Raw genomic sequence first — 20066 nt, forward strand, 5'->3', positions numbered from 1 at the left:
AATGCTAGAGCATTCGCCAGGGTACAGGATAGTTCTACAAACGTGGCGTGACACTAGTCATGTGACTTCGCTGACGCAACAATATGTTTAACTTGTTTTGAATGTATTATTTTAAAACAAGCGGAATGCATGCTGTTCATTTATCGTCGAATTTATTGCCAACAAGTCACAAATACCTACTGTAGAAGAATGTTTAGCCCAACACAAACTATCTATCTATCTATATATATATATATTACTACTACTCAAAAAGTAAGTTACTGACATATTTCACAACTATATTTATTTCAGGGGTCAGTATATGAGTTGTTTAAATTATTTTTGAAAATAAATAAGCTGTATAAAGAATGCTTGAAAATATTTTTTTTTAGAAATTACATTTGTTGTGAGTTTTCTTCAAATGCTAGTCACATAAAGCTACATCAAGTATTGCAAAAATATAGCGCCTAGCAACTTCCATGTCCAGAATCGCAATATTAGGAACCCCACATATCACATTCGCCTAGGACTCCGCAAACTGTAGATCCAACTGTCACTTCCACAACATTGCCCGATCGAAAAAATCAACAGATTATGATGGAAATGTACTATGGGAGGGTTTGTTTGTTTGTAATTAAGCACAAAGCTACACAATGGGATATCTGTGCTCTGCCCACCACAGGTATCGATACTCAATTTCTAGCGTTGTAAGTTTGCAGACATACCGCTGTGCCACTGGGAAGCACTATGGGAGGGATATCAGGTACAGGTTCAAATAGTTTCCGAGATGAATGGATGGAGTTGTGAACGATTTGCTATTAATCTTAAAACACAAGTAAAAAGACCAATTTTAACATCATTAAACAACCTTCTAACAGAGAGCCGTACAACTTCTAGGAATTATAATGGTCACTGTATTAAACATATTTGAAGTGTCATATCGGAAGGAAGTTTTTTAAAGCAAAATTCTGGAACACAGTAAGGAGGAAAGATGAGGCTTTAGTCAAACTTGTTGATTGTGTGAAAATTTTTTCTCAATTACTTTATCCAGATGCTACAGTTGAAATGATTGATTCACTGGCATGTGACAAATTAATAGTTCTCATAGTGGATGAGGATATACAAATTTAGGTAAAGCAATGTAAATGTACATATTTAAGAAAAAAGCTGTTCAGTTAATGATGAAATTTGCATCAATTATAGTTACAGAAACATACCTAAAAATACCATCCATGAATTATGAGATTGCAAGATCAAGTATTGTGAAAATAACAACTTCCTCTGATGGAAGTTTATAAGAGCTCAAAGGATTAATTAGAATAGAATTAATCAGAATGGAAAAAAAGTAAACCCTATGACAGTAGGTGTTTTAATTTAAACTTAAGATTACATATTGCCAAGAAATACAGACAATATCCTGTAGGAGACAGAAACTTCTCCCAAAATATGGCAGTAAAAAGGGAAATGGTATAAGTATAGAAACCTTGAACAATAATACAGTTAAGATTGTGAGGAACCAATAAATGATAATGAAACAATACCCCAAGGATAAGTCCCAGAGTCCCAACACCTCCAACAAGTAACAAGAAGATAATAAGTCATTAGAAAATAGAATTATCTTGATTTATGAGGAGAAGTTCATCTGCCTCAACAAAAATAAGGAATTCATTATTCAAAAAGATCAGCTAACAAGTGTAAGTATTTATTAATGGGAAGCCTTGCCCCATGTTGATCAACGTTGGTTTCTACAGGTACCATTGTTCAACCTGACATGGTAATGAAAGGCAGTAAGTTGCCTCCAGAGATGAAACAAGATGACGGAATGATTGAAAATATAAGTGGTCATAAAGTTCCAGCAACAGGAAAGTTGGAAATCAAACCCACTTTAGGGAGCAACATAATGTGTGAGTAATTGACATAGAGAAATAGTGCATGTTCGGTATAGTTTTCATGCAGAAACATGGATGTATGGTTAGACTTTTTTCTAATAGTTTCACAATCTATGAACAGGAAACCCCTGTGCACTGCATGAAAATTACAAAACCAGAGGCTAAGATTCCAATGGTAACAAGGAAGACAATTATTGTACTGCTATGAAGAGAAATACACATAGCAGGAATTATTAGGAACAACTTTTAATCTAGTGAGTGGGGTGCAGTAGAACCAAACACTCCAGCATGTCCTGGTGCAGACATTCCCAACCTGGGGTACATTTGCACTTCTCAAGGGGTACATAGGGTGTGAGAGTATAACCATTGTTTACACTTTACGTGGTGTTTTAATCTACAGTCAGACAACGAGAGTAAAGTGGCTCACATAAATATACGCTGAGTTCAATTTATCGATGTTATCAATACTATAAGATCCTTACGCAGTCCACACATATAGATTTTATAATGAAATAATATTAAAATCAATATAATTTTACAAATTTTTGATTTTTAATTTTTAGGGGTACATGGGAACCTGTCAGAATGCCCACGGCCAAGGGGTACAGAGGAACAAAAAGGTTGGGAATTTCTGTCCTGGTGGATTAATGGTTGGAAGAACTCCAACTTTTGTGAATCTGAAGAATAAAGATGTCATTATAAGAGCCAAGAACACAACAAACTTTGAAATATGAGTCAATTGGAACATTGCCAGTGGCGCCGGAACCACGGGGCAGCATAATGTTTTTTTTTTTTCAGAAATATCATTTACTTTGTTATTCCTACATTTTTGATTCGGTTGGTGTAGGCCTATTCTTAGTCTTAGGAAGTTTAGATCCAGATATATGCATAGTGTAATGACAACCAGTAGAACGACTGCAACAATGAACATATTACTCGTGTGTGTACGGTAACAAACATTTAATTCTCGAACGTTTCGAAATTACCAAAGGCCATCTTCAGCAGCTATATTTAACAAGGTAAAGTATTAGGTATAGACTATGTAATACATACGAAGGCACCCATGACAGCCAATAGCTTAAGCAAGATAGATGAACTGCGACGAATATTTTACGAAACTACTGATGCTATTCAGAATGCCCTCAAAAGTCCTTTCGACCAAGAATATCTTAAAATTTTGAAAGCCATTGAACAATCTCTATTTGATGCTGCTAATAAGCTACACGTCACTCCTCAAGATTCTGTAAAACATTTGGGCGATCTTTCTGACATAATTGACCTGGAAGAGTTAGAAAAGTGAATTTCATGAGCTTCCTGTTCACATCAAGTTGTACTATAAAGAATTTTCAGTACCAGTAAGGAGATTTACAAAGGTTTCTTCCATTTGCGATGTTTTAAATGACAGAGAAAGTTCTAAAGAGCTTCTTCCAGAAATGCACAAGTCATTGAAGCTTTACACTACTGTATCTCTTGGATCACCAGCCGCTGAAAGGAGTTTCAGCACTATGAGACGAATATAATTCTGGCTGCAATCAACCATGATCGCAAACAGTCTTAACAACATAATGTTTTGCATAATGCAGAAAGCACGCACTGAAGAAATATGCACCTTAAAAGTTGCAAAAGAATTAATTGTAGTAAACGAACAACGTCAGAAATATTTTGGAAAATATTGAACTCCAAACAGGAAATACAAAGATGATAACATTAAAAATTTTCGAGAACTTTTAACAACTAAGCAGATTATGAGAATTATTTAATATCTTTACATTACATGGATACTGAAACTTAAATATTTTAAGACATTGTTTTTAAAGATTTCATAAATTTCACTTTGGTAAATTAAAGATGCAAACTAAATGATATTTTCTCTTGCCAAACAATCATTTATAGTGTGGAGAGGCAAAAGCATGCGTTCAAACTAATTCCTGTATAATTTGTAAGGTTAAGTAAAGTGCCCCTGTCAATATGCTGCCCCCGCCGCTTATTTCTGCTTCCGGCGCCTCTGAACATTGCAATATGAAAAGCTGTACAAGTAGTACTTCCATATCAAATAGCATCATAAATAATTACTTTAGAAACAAGATGTGAAACGACTGATGGCAGATTTTCACATTAGGTGGAACTTATCACTTCATTTACAGAAGCTATATGACCAGAGCTATGGAGGTCTTACAACAGATTAATGCCACAGATCACTTGACTTTTTCACAACATAACAAGATACTGTTGCGTCAGCGAGGTCACGTGACAAGTATCACTCCACTTCCTTCTCGAACCTTCGTGAATTGCCGTGAGATTACTAGATTGGGGTAGTCTGGTATATATAAGATGGTCACAACGTGACGGAACAATGTGTAGGTAATGAGTAATTGAGCTGCAGTCAGAGAGTGTGTAATTGAATGGAGTATTGTCGAGCTCGTGAGACGTGAGTTTTAGCGTTTGTTATAGAGCGACTGTTGAAATTAAGTGTATCGTAAAGTTGTATTCGGAAAGAATAAACCAGTTTTATTTAAGAAAGGATTTGTGTCGCTAAAGTTTCGTCGGAACGAATTTACGGAAAGTTAACTCACGACTGGAGACGTAACAATACTTTCTGTGATTTAGACCAGACAAGTAAAATATATCATAAGACTGATACTGCTGATGCAGCCCCAATACATCAGTTGGTCAGACAACTTTCAGTTGCTAAACAGACTGAGGCTTTCAAAGAAAAAGAAGAAATGAAAAACAGAAGTAATTGAATTGGGTACATTATATTAAAATGGAACCTAATCACATCTGGTCATGCTCTGTCTGATGACCGTGCGTTTTGACAATAGCTCTGCAGCATACTCTCCATTACAAAAGGCTACATCGTAAGGTTGTCATATCCAAAGTACACCACTTCTTCCTGTGCAATCCAAACTGCAAGAACTGACTATCTTCAAAGTTACGTAGATGTTGGGATGGACCCTAGGCTATTGTTAAAAGAATCAATGATGTGCCAACAGTTTTAGGTAATTTCACTCGCGGTAATTTGACTCCCATTAATTTCACTCCCCATGTCGAAAAAATTATGAATATTAAAAGTGACATATATTTTAAAAATCAACATTAAAAATGACATTTATTAAAGATTATTAAAAGTGGTGCAGGTTATGAGCTATTGCTCGTAAAAAGTCAATCTTGTTATCTGGATTATATCTAGCAAGAAGAACTTCATATCTATATACTTATTTTTGTCGTTATTGTCACTCCGATCAAACTGAACTTTCTTCAATTGTGCCAACCATTTGTCTTTATTTAGAGTTGAAATTTATTTCCAAAGATTGAAACAGGCTAGGCCTAGCCTACAATTGACAACACTTCCATGTCACTGATGGTGCCATCTTCTGTAAGTTTAACATTTTAAAATTAAAATGCTTTCTTAAACTAGATTTTAAATGCACTTTAATTAAATTTTAAATTACTTTAATCAAATATTAATTTATATTAAATTTATTACTGTTACTACAAAAAAGATGCAAACGGCTGCAAGTTATCCTTACTAGATATAATCCAGATAACAAGATTGACTTTTTTACGAGCAATAGCTCATAATCTGCATCATTTTTAATAATCTTTATTAAATGTCATTCTTAATGTTGATTTTTTTAAAATATATGTCACTTTTAATGTTAATAATTTTTTTATATGGAAAGCGAAATTACTGGGAGTCAAATTACCAGTAACCATGCCAACAGTGTATTCCCTCGACTATCTACCTGGAGAAACTCTTTTCGCAAGTAACAAAATGACAAGTGATGATAAAGGACAAAAAGTTATCCCACATTCCTATCATAAGCCCTGGAATAGGAAATCACCAAAACGATTTGATAACTGGACAGTTTAGGAACAGTAAATGAATAAGTAAAGATCTTGTTTTGTCAATCAAAATTTTAATTGTACTTTGTGTCACAAATTCAATAAAGATTTAATGATTGTAATGTCTATGTTTGTGAATATTAATGTTGCTCATTTTCATGGTTTACTTGAATGCTAATTATGAAAGTTTAATGTACTATTGTTTTCTGTGTGTAATAGGACTGTTCAAGGGACTTCATAAACTAGGGAGTGGGCAGTGTTGTAGGTTATTCTTTTAATTTAGATGTTTATAGAGGTTTTTATTGTCGATTGGCCTTAGGGAGATTTGACACAGTGTGATGAGTGTGGCTTAAAGTCTAGAATGTTCTTCAAGTCTTAGAACAATTTGAGCAATATTAATTAATAATAATTGATTATTAATTAATGAGCTTGTGAGATTGTTAATCAGTGTGTGTGTGTGTGTGTGTTATTGTCACAATTTGTCAGTTAGTTCAGTTTTATGAATATTGAGTTTGTATTTTGATAAATAAACAGAAATACAAGTACCATAAATACCATGGGGAAATGTGAAGTTAGACCTATCAATCAGTTAACGTTAGTTTAGTGTGGAATTTTAGAACTTTTAGTTATTAGATGAATAGAACGTTTACATTATCGTTAAGTGTACTAGACAATGCATTTTTCTTTTTTTACCGAATAACTCAAAAGAATCTCTTCAACAATATAAATCATTATAACAGCATAAAAAACCTGAAATTGTAATTATCAACATCTCTTTCAGGATAACAGTATAATCTATTAGCCTTGTGTCATCTAAATTCCACTTATATATACATATATATATCATTTCAAGATCAAAGAAGATGATCCACCATTGATCTAAATGCTGTTTTAACATTACATAATAAACTCATTTATTCCATTTTCAGACTCTGGTTTCTGATTTCTTCCTAACTTACTGAAATTTAACAACTAGTAATATCATTCTAACCCAAGTTTTCTATATGCTCCAGCATATAAAAACCTTTCAAAATACTTAAAGAATCTCTCAAAGCACAAACATTTGCACTCAACACAGACTTGTTTCCACAACTTTAGACTTACTTTCACTGCACACTGTTGTAAGCCCCATATTTCTTTCTCCACTTTTCTTAATAAACACTTGGAAATTTTATTACATCTTTTATAATTGTATAGCATTTTTCTCCCTAACTTGCTTCTTTCCACTCTCAATGCAATTAAAAAATACCTATAATTATTTTTGAAAACGAGTTTAATATTATTTGAAAACAGAGACTAATATAACAAATGTATATTAGTTCAAGGAAGTTGATAGCTTTAAATATATAGAAAAATTTACTCTCAGTCCATATAAGAGATTAACCTACTGTGAACTGATAAGGTGATAACCACACTTAAATCTGGACCTATTTCGTTGGCTGCTTGGCACATGTACTGACCGCTGTCATTCAAGTGAACACCTCTGACAAGCAGTGAACCATTCTCTAGTGTATGGATGTGAGGATTGCTGACTACTGTATGAAAAGTTCTTGAGGTGCCTGTTAAAAATAAACCTTTGACTATAGAAACTTGAATATAAACAAAAACGTAAACTTGTAGTAGACATGGTGATATGGCTGGAGTTAATATTGTAGCTACTTTGTTCTCTTAATAATAAAGTTGAAAATACAATAGATACACTTAACACAAGAGTATTAGGGTTGAATAATAATAATATAAAAAGCATTAAGTATAGTAAAACTATTTTTAATGTCCTGAAAATATAAGTTAAAACATTTATTTAAAATGCATTGAAACTTACTACTTTAGGCTTAAAAACACTGTTGAGTATACAGTAGAGAAAAAAGCGTTATTTTTGGTTTAAACACAAGAGTATTCAATAAATTTGCTTTATTAGGAAAAAATAACAATATCTTTTTGAAAAACTAAGAAAATAAAACTATTTTCAATATCCTGAACAAATAAATTACAAAAAATGCTTAAAAATGCACAAAAACTAAAACTAATCGCTTCATGCTTAAAAACAGTTAGATAGAGAGTAGTGAAACAAAAGCATTATTTTTGGCTCAACATATATATATATATATATACAGAAAAGTCTGAATACACCGTAGAAACATTTTTAAGTTCAAATTTACAAAAACTGTTGAATCTAAAGGAACTTTAAAAATATGAATCTCACTTCACTCATCACTTAGTATTGAAGGTGATATTTTTTAAACGTTTTTACATAAATCAAGACAAATTATAACATTTTGTTGTGACCTACATTTTGGCTCCAAATAAAATATTAAAACTTTTCTTCTTTTTTTTAATATATCAAAGTTTACCTGATTTAACTTTCCACCGTATTTGTGGAAGAGGAAAACCACCAGCCTGACAATTAATCATGAGGGTTTTTCCAGCTACAGTTGACTGGTCAGTAGGTTCTATTTTCCAATAAGGAGCAACTGTCAACAAAATAAACAGAATATCTCATGAAACAAGTATTATCTAATTAGTTTAAATCATTAATTTTATTACTTTTACAAGCAGCTTATCAACTACTTACACCTAGATTAATTATATTCTAAAAGTAACATACTCAATAGCTTCCAAAGTTCCTGTAATTCTATGAAGCTTTATCTTATTCAAACACAGTGTACCAGCATTTAAGTTAGGATATAAATAATACAAATCATCAGTGAATACAAGTCATTAATCACTAGTGCATAACTATTTATGCTGAGAATCAGTTTTCAAGGATTTGAACTAATATATTATACACGGTGTGTTTAACCTTTGTTTGAAAAGCAAATATGGGGGTACTTACTTAGTACAAAGTTGGTTTGGAGCTTGAAACGAAGAATACAAAAGTAAAACTAAACTAAAAGGCATATTACAAATAAGTTCCATATTAAACAAATTAAAAACAAAAAAGCATTAAAAGTGAGAAAAAGCCTCAGAGTTTCTAGTAGTACTAAAACACCTATAGGGTGAAAAAAGAGAATACATGTATATATTACACACAATATGTACAAAAAATTTAAATCTGTTGTATCAATACGTTAAGTCAATAAATGCTTTCAGTATTTCCCTTTTAGCTGTAGATCTATTGTTATAATGCATTAAACTAATTACCCTTTGATTTCAACTCAGAAAACCAAAATAATTCTCAACTTAAGTTGTAATTTGTATTAGTTTTAAGATGAAAATTTAAAATAGTCCACAATGAACTTTCTATTATTAATATTCAACCATAATTACAATAAAAAAAACTGATGAAGAGTAAGGAATCAAGAGAAAGATGTTTTATAAACTAATAGTAAAACTAAAGTAGGCCTCAATTATCATACAACTTATAATGAATACGAAGAAAATGGGATATTTACCACTAAGGCACACTTGAAACTTAAGTACTTGAACAAAACAAATATCAAAGAGAGAAAAACTTTTGTTCTTAAGATTTTTAAAGCATCACAATTTGCCAACAGTTGAATATAAAAAGAGGTGTTTATTAATACAACTGCTGTAGTAAGTACATATATTATATATATCAAATGAACTGTATACTATAGATATAATGTGTATATAGAAAACCCGAAACAGCAATACGCTATAACAGGATTTGTATCAGCATATTTTTAATAATGACTATCATTGGTGTACTTTAATACATGACACACAAAACATTTGAATTAAATGTTTATTTTACCATTGACGACCATCTCAGCAGTAAAGTTCACAACTGCTGCAGAGTTTCGGGCCACACATGTATAATTTCCAGCGTGATAAGCCTTAACTGCATTAAAAGTTAAGGTAGAACTGTATTCATTAAGTGACTCCACTGAAGCTCCCAGAGCACCAGGAGATAAAGGTTTCCCGTCTTTTAGCCAAGAAATTCTGATTGGTGGATCTCCAGCTATGACAGCACACATAACAATACTTCTCATACCTTCTTCTAGGTCTGAAGAGAAATCGAATTGATTGATCTTTGGGGCAACTATAAAGAGACAAATGGATAAACAATAAAATAATTCAGTATGCTCGTTGAAAATAACGATACTTCAAACACTTCCTATTTAAATTATATCACTAGTTCTCTGTTGTTTCTCAGTGCTTTATTTTTATTCTGTAGTAAAGACTTCTTACCATCAATTAATGACAATTTCAATCAAAGTTTTGAAAACGTTATAGAACATGAATATAGTAAAGACTTCTTACCATCAGTTGATGACAATTTAAATAAAAATTTTGAAAACGTTACAGGCCTGTGCGCAGAATGTTTGAAAGGGGGTTCTAATTGTGAGATCAAAAACCAATATATATTGTGCAAAGCACAATCACCATGCAAAGCATGCTAATCTACGGTGGTCTGGGGGCATGCCTCCCAGAAAATTTGTAAAAATAGGTGCTATTAGATTAAATCTGGAAGCAATTTTGCGTGATATATAGCTTAAACAATTGCATGGCTGTGGTGCCTGTGGTGCTTTTCTATAAATATTTTACATACAGTTTCAATGTTTATAGCAGTGTCATAATGATTATGTATTAAAGTACTCAGTCTTTCTTCGGTCTGGCTACACCTCAGGTAAAATATTCAACCAGTGGAGAGCGGATGCCGAACATTCACATGAACTTTGACATTGTGGCAAAGTTTCGGATACATAAAGATATTTGGTACACTAAAGCATGCTTTTAAGCAGTCAACCAGTATCTGGAGAGGTATAGATCTTCCATCATCATTCCATTGATGAAGTTCCTCATCAAAAATATCAGGATTTGGCAAATCTTCCCTGTAATAATCTATAGTCTGTCTAGCAGAGATAGAAAACTCTTGTGTGAGTTTTGATGGCATAAGTTTCTGAACTGATGCTGATTGCTTTACACGTGCATCAAATCTGGAGGAAAGATTACTGATAATATGGTCAAGAAAAGAAGTGGTTACTGTTTTCGTAAAGTAATCCTCCACGGAACTATATTCTGCGTTTGCGAGTTGGGCTTGTTGTTGAATAACTCGTGGCATGCTAACATTAACATCAGAACTGTTTACAATATTACTGCTGTGCTTGAAGATACGGTGTGAATAATCATCTACGTTTACTCTTAGTGAAGTCAGCTATTTACAGAATTGTTCTATTAGGGAAACATCAGAAACAATGTCTTAGCTTCGACTTTGCAAATTTACAGAAGCTTCTATCAATAGTAAAGAAAACGTTGTAAAGCTGTTAAACAAAAATGAATTCAAAGGATTTCAGCATTTTCCAAACCTTCAGCAGCACAATTGTTATCAAACATTTCATAATTATCATCTCCATACACAATAACCTCACACATATGAAGTAAGAATGGATAACATAAATAGAACCTTTCTCAACCTTCAATGATCTAAGCCCAACATATTTGTTTTTCTTCAAAAAAATAGGAGGCTCATGTAAACCACCTCCAACCCCCCCCCCCGTGCATGTGACTGCGTTATACAATATTATCGTTTCCACCGTCAATTAATAACAGTGTAAATCAAAGTTTGCAAATGGTTATACAACACTGTCACTTCTACCATCAATAAATAGCAGTGTAAGTCAATATCTTGAAAAGATTATGAAATAATGTCGTTTTTACTATCAATTAATATTAGTGTAAATCAAAGTTTTGAAATGGTTATGCAATATTGTCGCTTTTCGATCAGATAATGGAAGTGTAAACCAAAGTTTTGAAATGGTTATACAATATCATTTTTTTTTCAGCAATTAATTAATATTTACTTCTAATTAAAGCAAGTTACCTACATAAATCATAACTAAAAATATAACCAGTAATGAGCATAGCTAGTTAAATATATTGTTCAAACTATCTTTCTCATAATCATTAAAATGCATTGTTTCATCAGTTGGGTACCCTCATTGTTAACGATGTTTTCGGCCGTAAACCCAATAATATTTCACGAGGTTCGGTCAACACAAGAAACGTAGGTTATGTCAGTCTTAAATTCATATGCTAAGATAACAATTCAGTACAATAATTGTAATAAAAATAGAATTAAAACTGGTACAATGTAGAATAATCATCATGATAAAATAAGATAAAAATGAAGTTACTAATAATAAATACAAATATTCTTAAAGTGTACATACGCGTTTTTAAACTGTTATATTGTCATCTAACGGCCAAATTACAAGAAATATCTTTATAACTATTATAGTACTTGAAATGACAAATGTCAGGGAATGTTATAAGTGTAACTACAGAAAGTGTTTTACTTTTTGAGCACCAGGGAAATTTTGAAATAATATCATTTCAATTTCCGTGTCTTCTTTTTAATGGCACTATGTCTGAGTATTTAGTACTAAACATATTAATCACATTTTACTTGCTAATTTATTTTGGTTTAATGACTCAAAGGCTCTCTCAATAGTTGCTTAGTAGTCTGATTCCTAAGTTTTTAAAACGTCAAAAGGTTTATGAACCAAAAAATAAAATAAAAAACGAGAACAAATAATCTTACCGCTAACTTCCACAAAAACGTCTTGAGTTGCAGTGTTTCCTTGCTTGTTCCAAGCAATACACGTGTAAGTACCCTGGTCAGTTTTTCTGGTAACATCGTTCACCACTAGGGTACCATTTTCAAAAACTCTCTGTCGATGGTTTTGTGGAAGTTGTTTGTTGTCTGATATTTCAAAATATTGATTATTTTCATGTAGGTGATAAAACTAAATTAAGACCTACCAAAATGAAATATACTGAGAACAAAAATGTAATGTTTCATAATATATACGAAAAAAAGAGAATTCTTGAAACCAGAACTTGCACCCAGTTTTTACCAGTATATAAGTGAATAATGATTACTCTCATCATGATGCACACAACTAAAATATAAATCTAACAAAAATTGACAGTTGAAGTGCTTGACGTATTCATTATTCAAAATGATATAAAAGCTCTTAAAAACAATGTAATATTTCGTTTTTCATAAACAAGTAATTAAAAAACTAAAGTTTCCTAAAAACATTATTTTTGATGGTATTAACATAGCTGGTGTTTTAGTGGTTAGATAACAGATCATATATATATGTTTAATTTCATCACATAACTACTCTGTGGATGCAGAGGCTAGTGTTTGGCTTGTTTTGAATTTCGTGCAAAGCTACACAGCGCTAGCCGTCCCTAATTTAGCAGTGGAAAATAAGCGAGAAGACAGCTTGTCAACACCACCCACCGCCAACTCTTGGGCTACTTTTTTACCAACGAATAATGGAATTGATCGTCACATTATAACGGCTCCGTGGCTGAAAGGACGAGCATATTCGGTGATGGAGGTTCGAAACCGTGACCCCCAGATTGCGAGAAGAGCGCCTACATTAATATAAACCATTATTTCTTTACTAGTTTGTGCTTGGAGTATTCTATATACTGCTCTGTAAAATCCCAATGGCTAAATGTTAACAACCATAAAATACATGAACCTACATACACCTCTATATATGAAGAACTTAGATGAAAAATCCGGTATACGTCATTCCAAGACAAAAGCGGCCAATGGCATTGTATTGACGAATATGCAGCATTTGGACTAAAAAAGCCTATGAATATATATTATTCAAAAACTAAGATATATTTTGTAAAACTTTGAATAAATAATAATGTTAGATTTCTTAGGTTTTTATGAAATAAGTTGTTATGTTTTTATTCATTAAATAGACCAATTTTGATTTCATATTTTTTTTTTTTGTGAATTACTCACGCCCCCCAGTGGCACAGCGGCATGTCTGCGGACTTACAACGGTAGAAATCGGGTTTCAATACCGCTGGTGAGAAGAGCACAGATAGCCAATTGTGTAGCTTTGTGCTTAATTACAAACAAACAAAGGCATTACTCACAACGGTAAAATTGGATATACAGCTTTGTGCATGTTTGCTATATTTCCTGTCTTATTTGGTTATTTTTAGTGCGAAATAATCTGTGTTTCAAACACTTTTTACAGACCGTCTTTTTAATAACTTTTAAAAACACTGCGTCTGCATGTCTGAAAAATAACGCATTTAATGTAGATATTATGATAAACAAATATTATAGATTTAAATATACAGAAATTATGCTAACGATTGGGTCATCAGTAAATTTGATCTTGCTTTTTCTATGTGCGATTCCTAGAATTTTTTTTACACTGTTCACTCATATAAAAGCAAAATTATATTCTACTTTTCGTGTGTGTTTTGTGAGACGGGGGAGGTGACAAGTATATTTTTCTGTAGTTTTGTTACTTATACAAGAAGTTTAAATAATATCCACGCTCCTTTGGTAAATGACTTTAAACTATAGCAAGTGCTAGATAGTGCCTTTGGATCACACGTTTAATATAAATGGAAATACACTCAATAGCGAGAAGGAGAAAAGATAGATAAGATAGTGATAGATAAACCACTCAAAACATCAAAGGAGTGCTTTGTAATTAGTAATAAAGTCAACAGAATTTTAGAGTGTATTTACATACATATTGATTACATACACGATGACGTGTTTATCGCTCTGTACTAGTTAGGCTTCACTTGTGTATTTATATACATATTGATTGCATACACTATGAGGTGTTTATCGCTGTATACTAGTTAGGCCTCACTTAGACTACGTTGAACAACTTTGGTCTTCTTATCTGAGAAAGAATATTGACTTCTTACAAAGGATTCAGAAGACGGCTATTACGATTATTCTGGGGATGGAAGCAGGGTTTGACATCTACAGAAAACAGTAAGTGGACTATAAAAGGTTACCCAACACGAAGGTAAAACAGCATAATTTAAACCATTCAAAACTGTTCGAGACACATCAGAATGCAGATAAAAGTATAAAAATGTGTGTTTCCTCAAATATAGCGGGTGGACGGCGTTCATCCGCGAGTCTAACACTGGATAAAAGGGTTATTCTAAAAGGATGTATTGATATCTCTTTATTTAAACCAGTTTCGAAGAATTCCACCCCACAAGAGTAACTCTGGATAATGATAAACTTAAAGAAAAAGACTTCATATAGTTGTGGAGTGTTTACTACATTTTTTTGTGATTTTAGTATTTTAAACAGCTTATCTGCTGAATAACTCAGAATAATAAATTAGTATCTTCAGTGCGACATATTTTTCAAATCCCATACATTTAATAAATATATGTTCACTGTGGCGAGTTAGACACAACTAGTAACACCATGTATAGAGTACGTTATACTAAAATGATTTTCAATTAGGTGAAAACCACATTCGGTATAAAGTGGAATTGAATGTATCAGAACTACATTTTGACATTGTTTGGGATTTTGCAGGTAGTGTAGTTCACAAAAAATTGATGAGTTTTGGGAAAGTTATATAACTGCCCTTTCCAACGCAAAATATTAATTTACCTAGATGATATAGATGTGTTCAGGTCGAGTATTTAGAATTTTCAGGACTTGGATATCATTTGTACTTAATGGCATTGGAAAACAAAAGAATATGGATCAATCTCGACCATTAAGGCCATCCAGAAATAGGCCTGCAACAAGTCGTCCCCTAGCTGTGGTAGGTAAAGTGCAACATCTAGTAACAGGTAATCAAGATCCACTAACACAAAGATCAGTGGTAAAAGCCGTCCATATGTCTCAAACAACAGCACGTAATATAATCAAGAAGAATCTCAGTTTGGAAAAGTGAAACAAGTCACGTTTACACAAATTGCTTCTACGACGTATCTGGGAAAAGAAGATCGACTGTAAGAAACTGTATGAATGATTCTGAGCTGAGGAAAATGCCAGCAGGTGATGAAAATCGACGAAACATATATGTATATTGATAACTACACTAAATCTCGTTCTTTTTTTCTCCAAATGTGTATACGTAACTTACGAAACTCTTTCGAAAGGTATCATGATGATCGCTAGATACTGCGCCAGAGATAAGTTACAGATCAAGAGAATGGATACAAAGGTCAAGGCGAATTCTGCTTATTATTCGTCTAATGTTCTGACTACTTGTACCATTCAAAAGTGCCGGTTTTGTAGAGAAACGAGGCCAACAGGGTATGGATTCACTAAGATAAAGCTTCCAACAAGAAGCTAAAGAATGAAACAGTATTCGAGCTATTCCATGCAAATACATGCTGTTCAAGTCCACTGATGCAACGCCTTCGGTTTTTCTGTGCAATTGAACTGTTGAAACAGGTGCTGAAAACCGTCGTCCTCGTACAATAGATAGAGTATGGAAAAAATTACGGAGAGGAGTGATGTGATTTTGACATTACATCCTTATGATGGAGACTTTTACAGTGGAAACTACGTTGCAGGACTATTGTCAATAAGCAGTGTCGTCAGATAGAGTATGACTGAATGTGGTAAGGCTCCAAAACCGTTTTAATATAACGTACTCGACCCTCCGTATAGCTATATTTTCTTTTGAGAAATGAAGATTAGTAAAAGGTAATCTCATTGAAGTTTAGAAGATTATCCGAGAAGATAGATAGGATAGAAACCCTTCATTTCTTTGTCCTATATATCTGAAAATAAAAGAAATAAACACACGTTTGAAAATTGGAAAAGACAGTTAAAGTAGTTTCATCTTTCTAATAGGATGACTGTCTTATTGAATTATTGCTGTCAGCAGTAGTTAATGCCAATACCTTACACTACAGGAGTTTAAGAGAGGAAATGATGTTCCCCCCCCCCAAAAAAAAAGGGGTGGGCTTAATAATTTATTTTTTCTCGAGATTGGGTGCACAATGATAGCCTTGAAGGACCAAGTGGTCCCTTGTTAGCCGTTGACTCAGAAGGTCAAAGTCTTTCGATTTATATATTTGACTACGCCCAAGGTCTCATAGATTAATTTACTCTAATCCTGCTTAAAAGAATTTCAAGTGCCGCAGCTATTGAGGATTCCTTGTTGTTGTTCATATGTTATGTTAACAACTTTAGTAACAACTTTAATTAATTCCATTTATTGCTATACACGGAAAATAGCTTACAAACAAGCAGAGGAAAAATGCTAGTACTGCTGATAAGAAGGAACAAATAATTACATTGAACTGGTTCCCTAAAATTCTATCTTTTTGAATAAACTATAAAAAATTGTAATATTCTTGAGTTAAAAGCAAATCAGTACCTTTTTTCCAGCTAATTTTTGTAATAGGAAAGCCTCCTACAGGACAGTATATAACTAAAGAGCTTCCGGCCAGAATGGTGCGATTCTTCAGTGTTCGTATTACAGGCGGTCCATATATGTTCACTCTTGCATGGTACACAGTTGTACCAACTTCATTGCTAGCATTACAACTATAGGTCCCACCGTCTTCTGGTCTGACGTTGGATATGTTGACGTGACTGACGACGTAACCATTGTGGGTTACAAAATCACCAACTCTTAACCTTAGAATGTCAGGTAGAGATAATTCGTCCAGCTTCCATGTTATCTGTGGAAGAGGGTTACCACTAGCAGCACATCGCAAAGAAACAAAAGTGTTTGGTTGAAGGGTAGTTGATTGAAAGATCTCTCTAAAAACAGGTGCTTCTTCTAAAATAGAGAATATATACTTTGTTTCTGTGATAAAATCTCGACAGATAAGACAACATTTAAAAACTATAATAAATACTTTTCATTTGAACTCTAAATTAAATTATAAATGTTATTAAATTATAGCATTCCCTACAACTTTGTACCTTATTATTGTTATTCTTGCTTCACAGGACATGATGGTAGTTTATAATTACTCTAACTGTGAGTTTTCCAAATCTCCTTTCTGACTAAACAGGTCGAAATGTTGTTACTTTTGTATTTAGTTGTGTTCTGTAATACATACCGCCCATATCAACCATCTACACAATTCATTAACTTGAAGTAGATTCCTCGGCATCGTGATTTATAAGCTGTGTCTGATGTAAACAGGCTTTACTAACATTGGGTAAAATCCACGGACAGTAAAGCATGTATGTTTGTTTGTTTGTTTGCTAGTCAGCACCATCCACCGCCAACTCTTGGACTACTCTTTTTCTAACGAATAATGGGATTGACCGTCACATTATAACGCCCCCACAGCTGAAAGGGCGAGCATGTTTGGTGGGACGGGGATTCGAACCCGCGAACCTCAGATTGCGAGTCGAGCGCCCTAACCGCCTGGCCATGCCGGGCCATTAAAGTATGTAACTGATATAAATAAATTAGTTATTTTATACTTATATCTAGATGGTAAAATATATAAAACATAAGTAATGTTTACTCCGAATACACCGTCATTTACCAGCTCATGAATATAAAAATGTGTAATTCAATAATATTAAATTGAAAAAGTATAACTTAAACAGTTAAATGGTGGAAGTGCTTCTGTTATATTTTAATTAAAATATCATTACTTTTTGCATAATGAAAACTGTTTTTCAACCAAATCAAATTACCACTTAACACGAACAACAAATTAATGAAATAAAATATAAGTTTAAGTATAAAAGCATAAAAAATGGTTAAAATCGCTGTAGGGAAAAAATAATTACTGTGACAACGTTTTGGCCAAACGACCTTCAAGGTTGCTTAACGGATGCATTGGTAATATACTATTTCTTATCACTGAGTCAGGAACAACTGAGATGTAAAAAACAAACTTTGTTTTATATCATTCCAAACACAGACCTGATAGTAATAAGGCACCTGATGATTGCTCCGAGGAAATGCTATTTGAGACAAAGCACTGGTATATTCCCTTGTCTTGCCTAACGATAGGACTGATTTCAAGAACATTGTTGTACAGTATTCGTTTCCGCCCACTTGGCTGTAACGGCTGAACATCCTTCATCCAGATCACTTTCTGGACAGGAAATCCTGTCACGGAGCAGCTGAATCGTACAGTTTCTCCTATGTTAACAGTCTGAGTAGTAGGTAACACCTCTACACGAAGTGGGACTAAAAATAGCATTCAAATCACTAATATGAGAGATACAAAAATTAAATATTTAACTATTCAGGAAACGAATTCAAACTGACTAAACTTTGTCAATGTGGCAGAAAGAATCTGTTATGCGCTGAGATAAACCTTTTATATACCACGTTTAATAACTTTAAAAGAACTTATGAAAATAAGTATTGCTCATTAGTATGTATATATATACATATACTCATAAACATTTTATATACCATTTTTAATAGCTTAAAATATTATTAAAATAAGTATTGTTCAGTAAGATATATATATGTATATACACTATCCTACCAAAAGTCATGGGATACACCTGAGTGTAGGAAAATGGGTGTGACGATGAAATATGCAAATCGTTTGGCCTATAAAGGTGATCAGCGGTTCGCTCAAAAGTCATTTCGAACTTGTACGCCGAATGATGAGTACATGGAAAGAGCTAATGGAATTTCAGAGGGGAAGGATAGTTGTATGTAATTTGGGGAAAATGTCTGTACGTGCTATTGCGCAACAAATAAACATTGCCAGTCAATTGGCAACGTGTTGGAGAAATGGAAGTCCACAGGTGATAATGAGCCCAAGAAACGACCAGGTAGGTGTAAAATACTGACTGACAGGAGCTGATGAGCCTTGAAAAGGCTGGTTACCTCATCTCATCGTGAGATTCTATAAGTGTTTCCACGACACAAAAGAGAGCTGAATACTATGAATTTTCACGGAAGAGCTGCAGCCCACAAGCCGTTGATAACAAAAACAAATGCACACCGTCGATTGGCATAGGGCAAGAGACACCGAAACTGGACCGTAGATCAATGAAAATCGGTCCTGTGGAGCGGCGAGTCTGATGGACGTATTTTGGTATGGAGGATATCTGGAGTATGCTTATTACCTGAGTGTGTGGTCCCAACAGTGAAGTTTGGAGGTAGTGGTATCATGGTCTGGAGGTGCTTCTTGTGATATATACTAGGTCCACAGGTCATAGTGCACGAATCCATGAATGCTGAGTCCTACATTGATGTTTTTAACAGTTTTGTATGTCCTACATTGTGGCAATATTATGGTACCGGCCCTTACACTTTCCAACATGATAACACTTCATGTTATAAAGCAAGGATTGTGAACGTGTGGTTTGAAGAGATTAACATCGAACATTGCAACCCGATAGAACATTTTTGGGGTAAACTGGAACGCAGAATCAGGACAAGGCCAAGACGGTCCTTTTCAGTAGTGGCACCTACTAATGCTTTAAAGGAAGAGTGGAGCATAATACTATCGGCTTTCTACCACAAGTTAGTAGACAGTCTTTCACGACGCATTGAAGCAGTCATTAAGGCCAAAGGCGGGCCAACACGCTATAAAGACACGTTTTATTCATAACTATCCGTGTGTCAGAATTTAAAAATATATATTATTTCTTTTCTAAAATAAAAGGCTTTT

General features: G+C 33.5%; 1 protein-coding gene and 1 long non-coding RNA gene across 10 annotated transcripts in view; one reads left to right on the forward strand and one right to left on the reverse strand.

Moving 5' to 3' along the window:
- Nucleotides 1–6153, forward strand: part of LOC106457474 — an 18898-nt gene extending 12745 nt beyond the window's left edge. Inside the window, exon 3 of the long non-coding RNA XR_001290706.2 lies at nt 6143–6153. This is a non-coding gene — a long non-coding RNA (uncharacterized LOC106457474). The remainder of the gene's footprint in view (nt 1–6142) is intronic.
- LOC106457467 (Down syndrome cell adhesion molecule-like protein Dscam2) overlaps nt 1–20066 on the reverse strand; it is a 125614-nt gene that overhangs the window by 51156 nt on the left and 54392 nt on the right. For 8 of the 9 annotated variants that reach the window (XR_002610170.1, XR_002610169.1, XM_022383409.1 and 5 more), the window contains 6 exons: nt 18350–18619; nt 16832–17239; nt 12220–12381; nt 9430–9717; nt 8066–8185; nt 7103–7273 (listed from right to left, as the gene is read on the reverse strand). Coding sequence is in view for 7 of the 9 variants with exons in the window: in XM_022383409.1 (XP_022239117.1) it covers nt 7103–7273; nt 8066–8185; nt 9430–9717; nt 12220–12381; nt 16832–17239; nt 18350–18619 (1419 nt within the window). In the remaining 2 variants the exon portion in view is untranslated. The remainder of the gene's footprint in view (nt 1–7102; nt 7274–8065; nt 8186–9429; nt 9718–12219; nt 12382–16831; nt 17240–18349; nt 18620–20066) is intronic. The other variant, XM_022383410.1, reaches the window with a different exon arrangement.

Source organism: Limulus polyphemus, unplaced genomic scaffold (assembly GCF_000517525.1).
Source record: "Limulus polyphemus unplaced genomic scaffold, Limulus_polyphemus-2.1.2 Scaffold335, whole genome shotgun sequence".
Taxonomy (NCBI): Eukaryota; Metazoa; Arthropoda; class Merostomata; order Xiphosura; family Limulidae; genus Limulus; species Limulus polyphemus.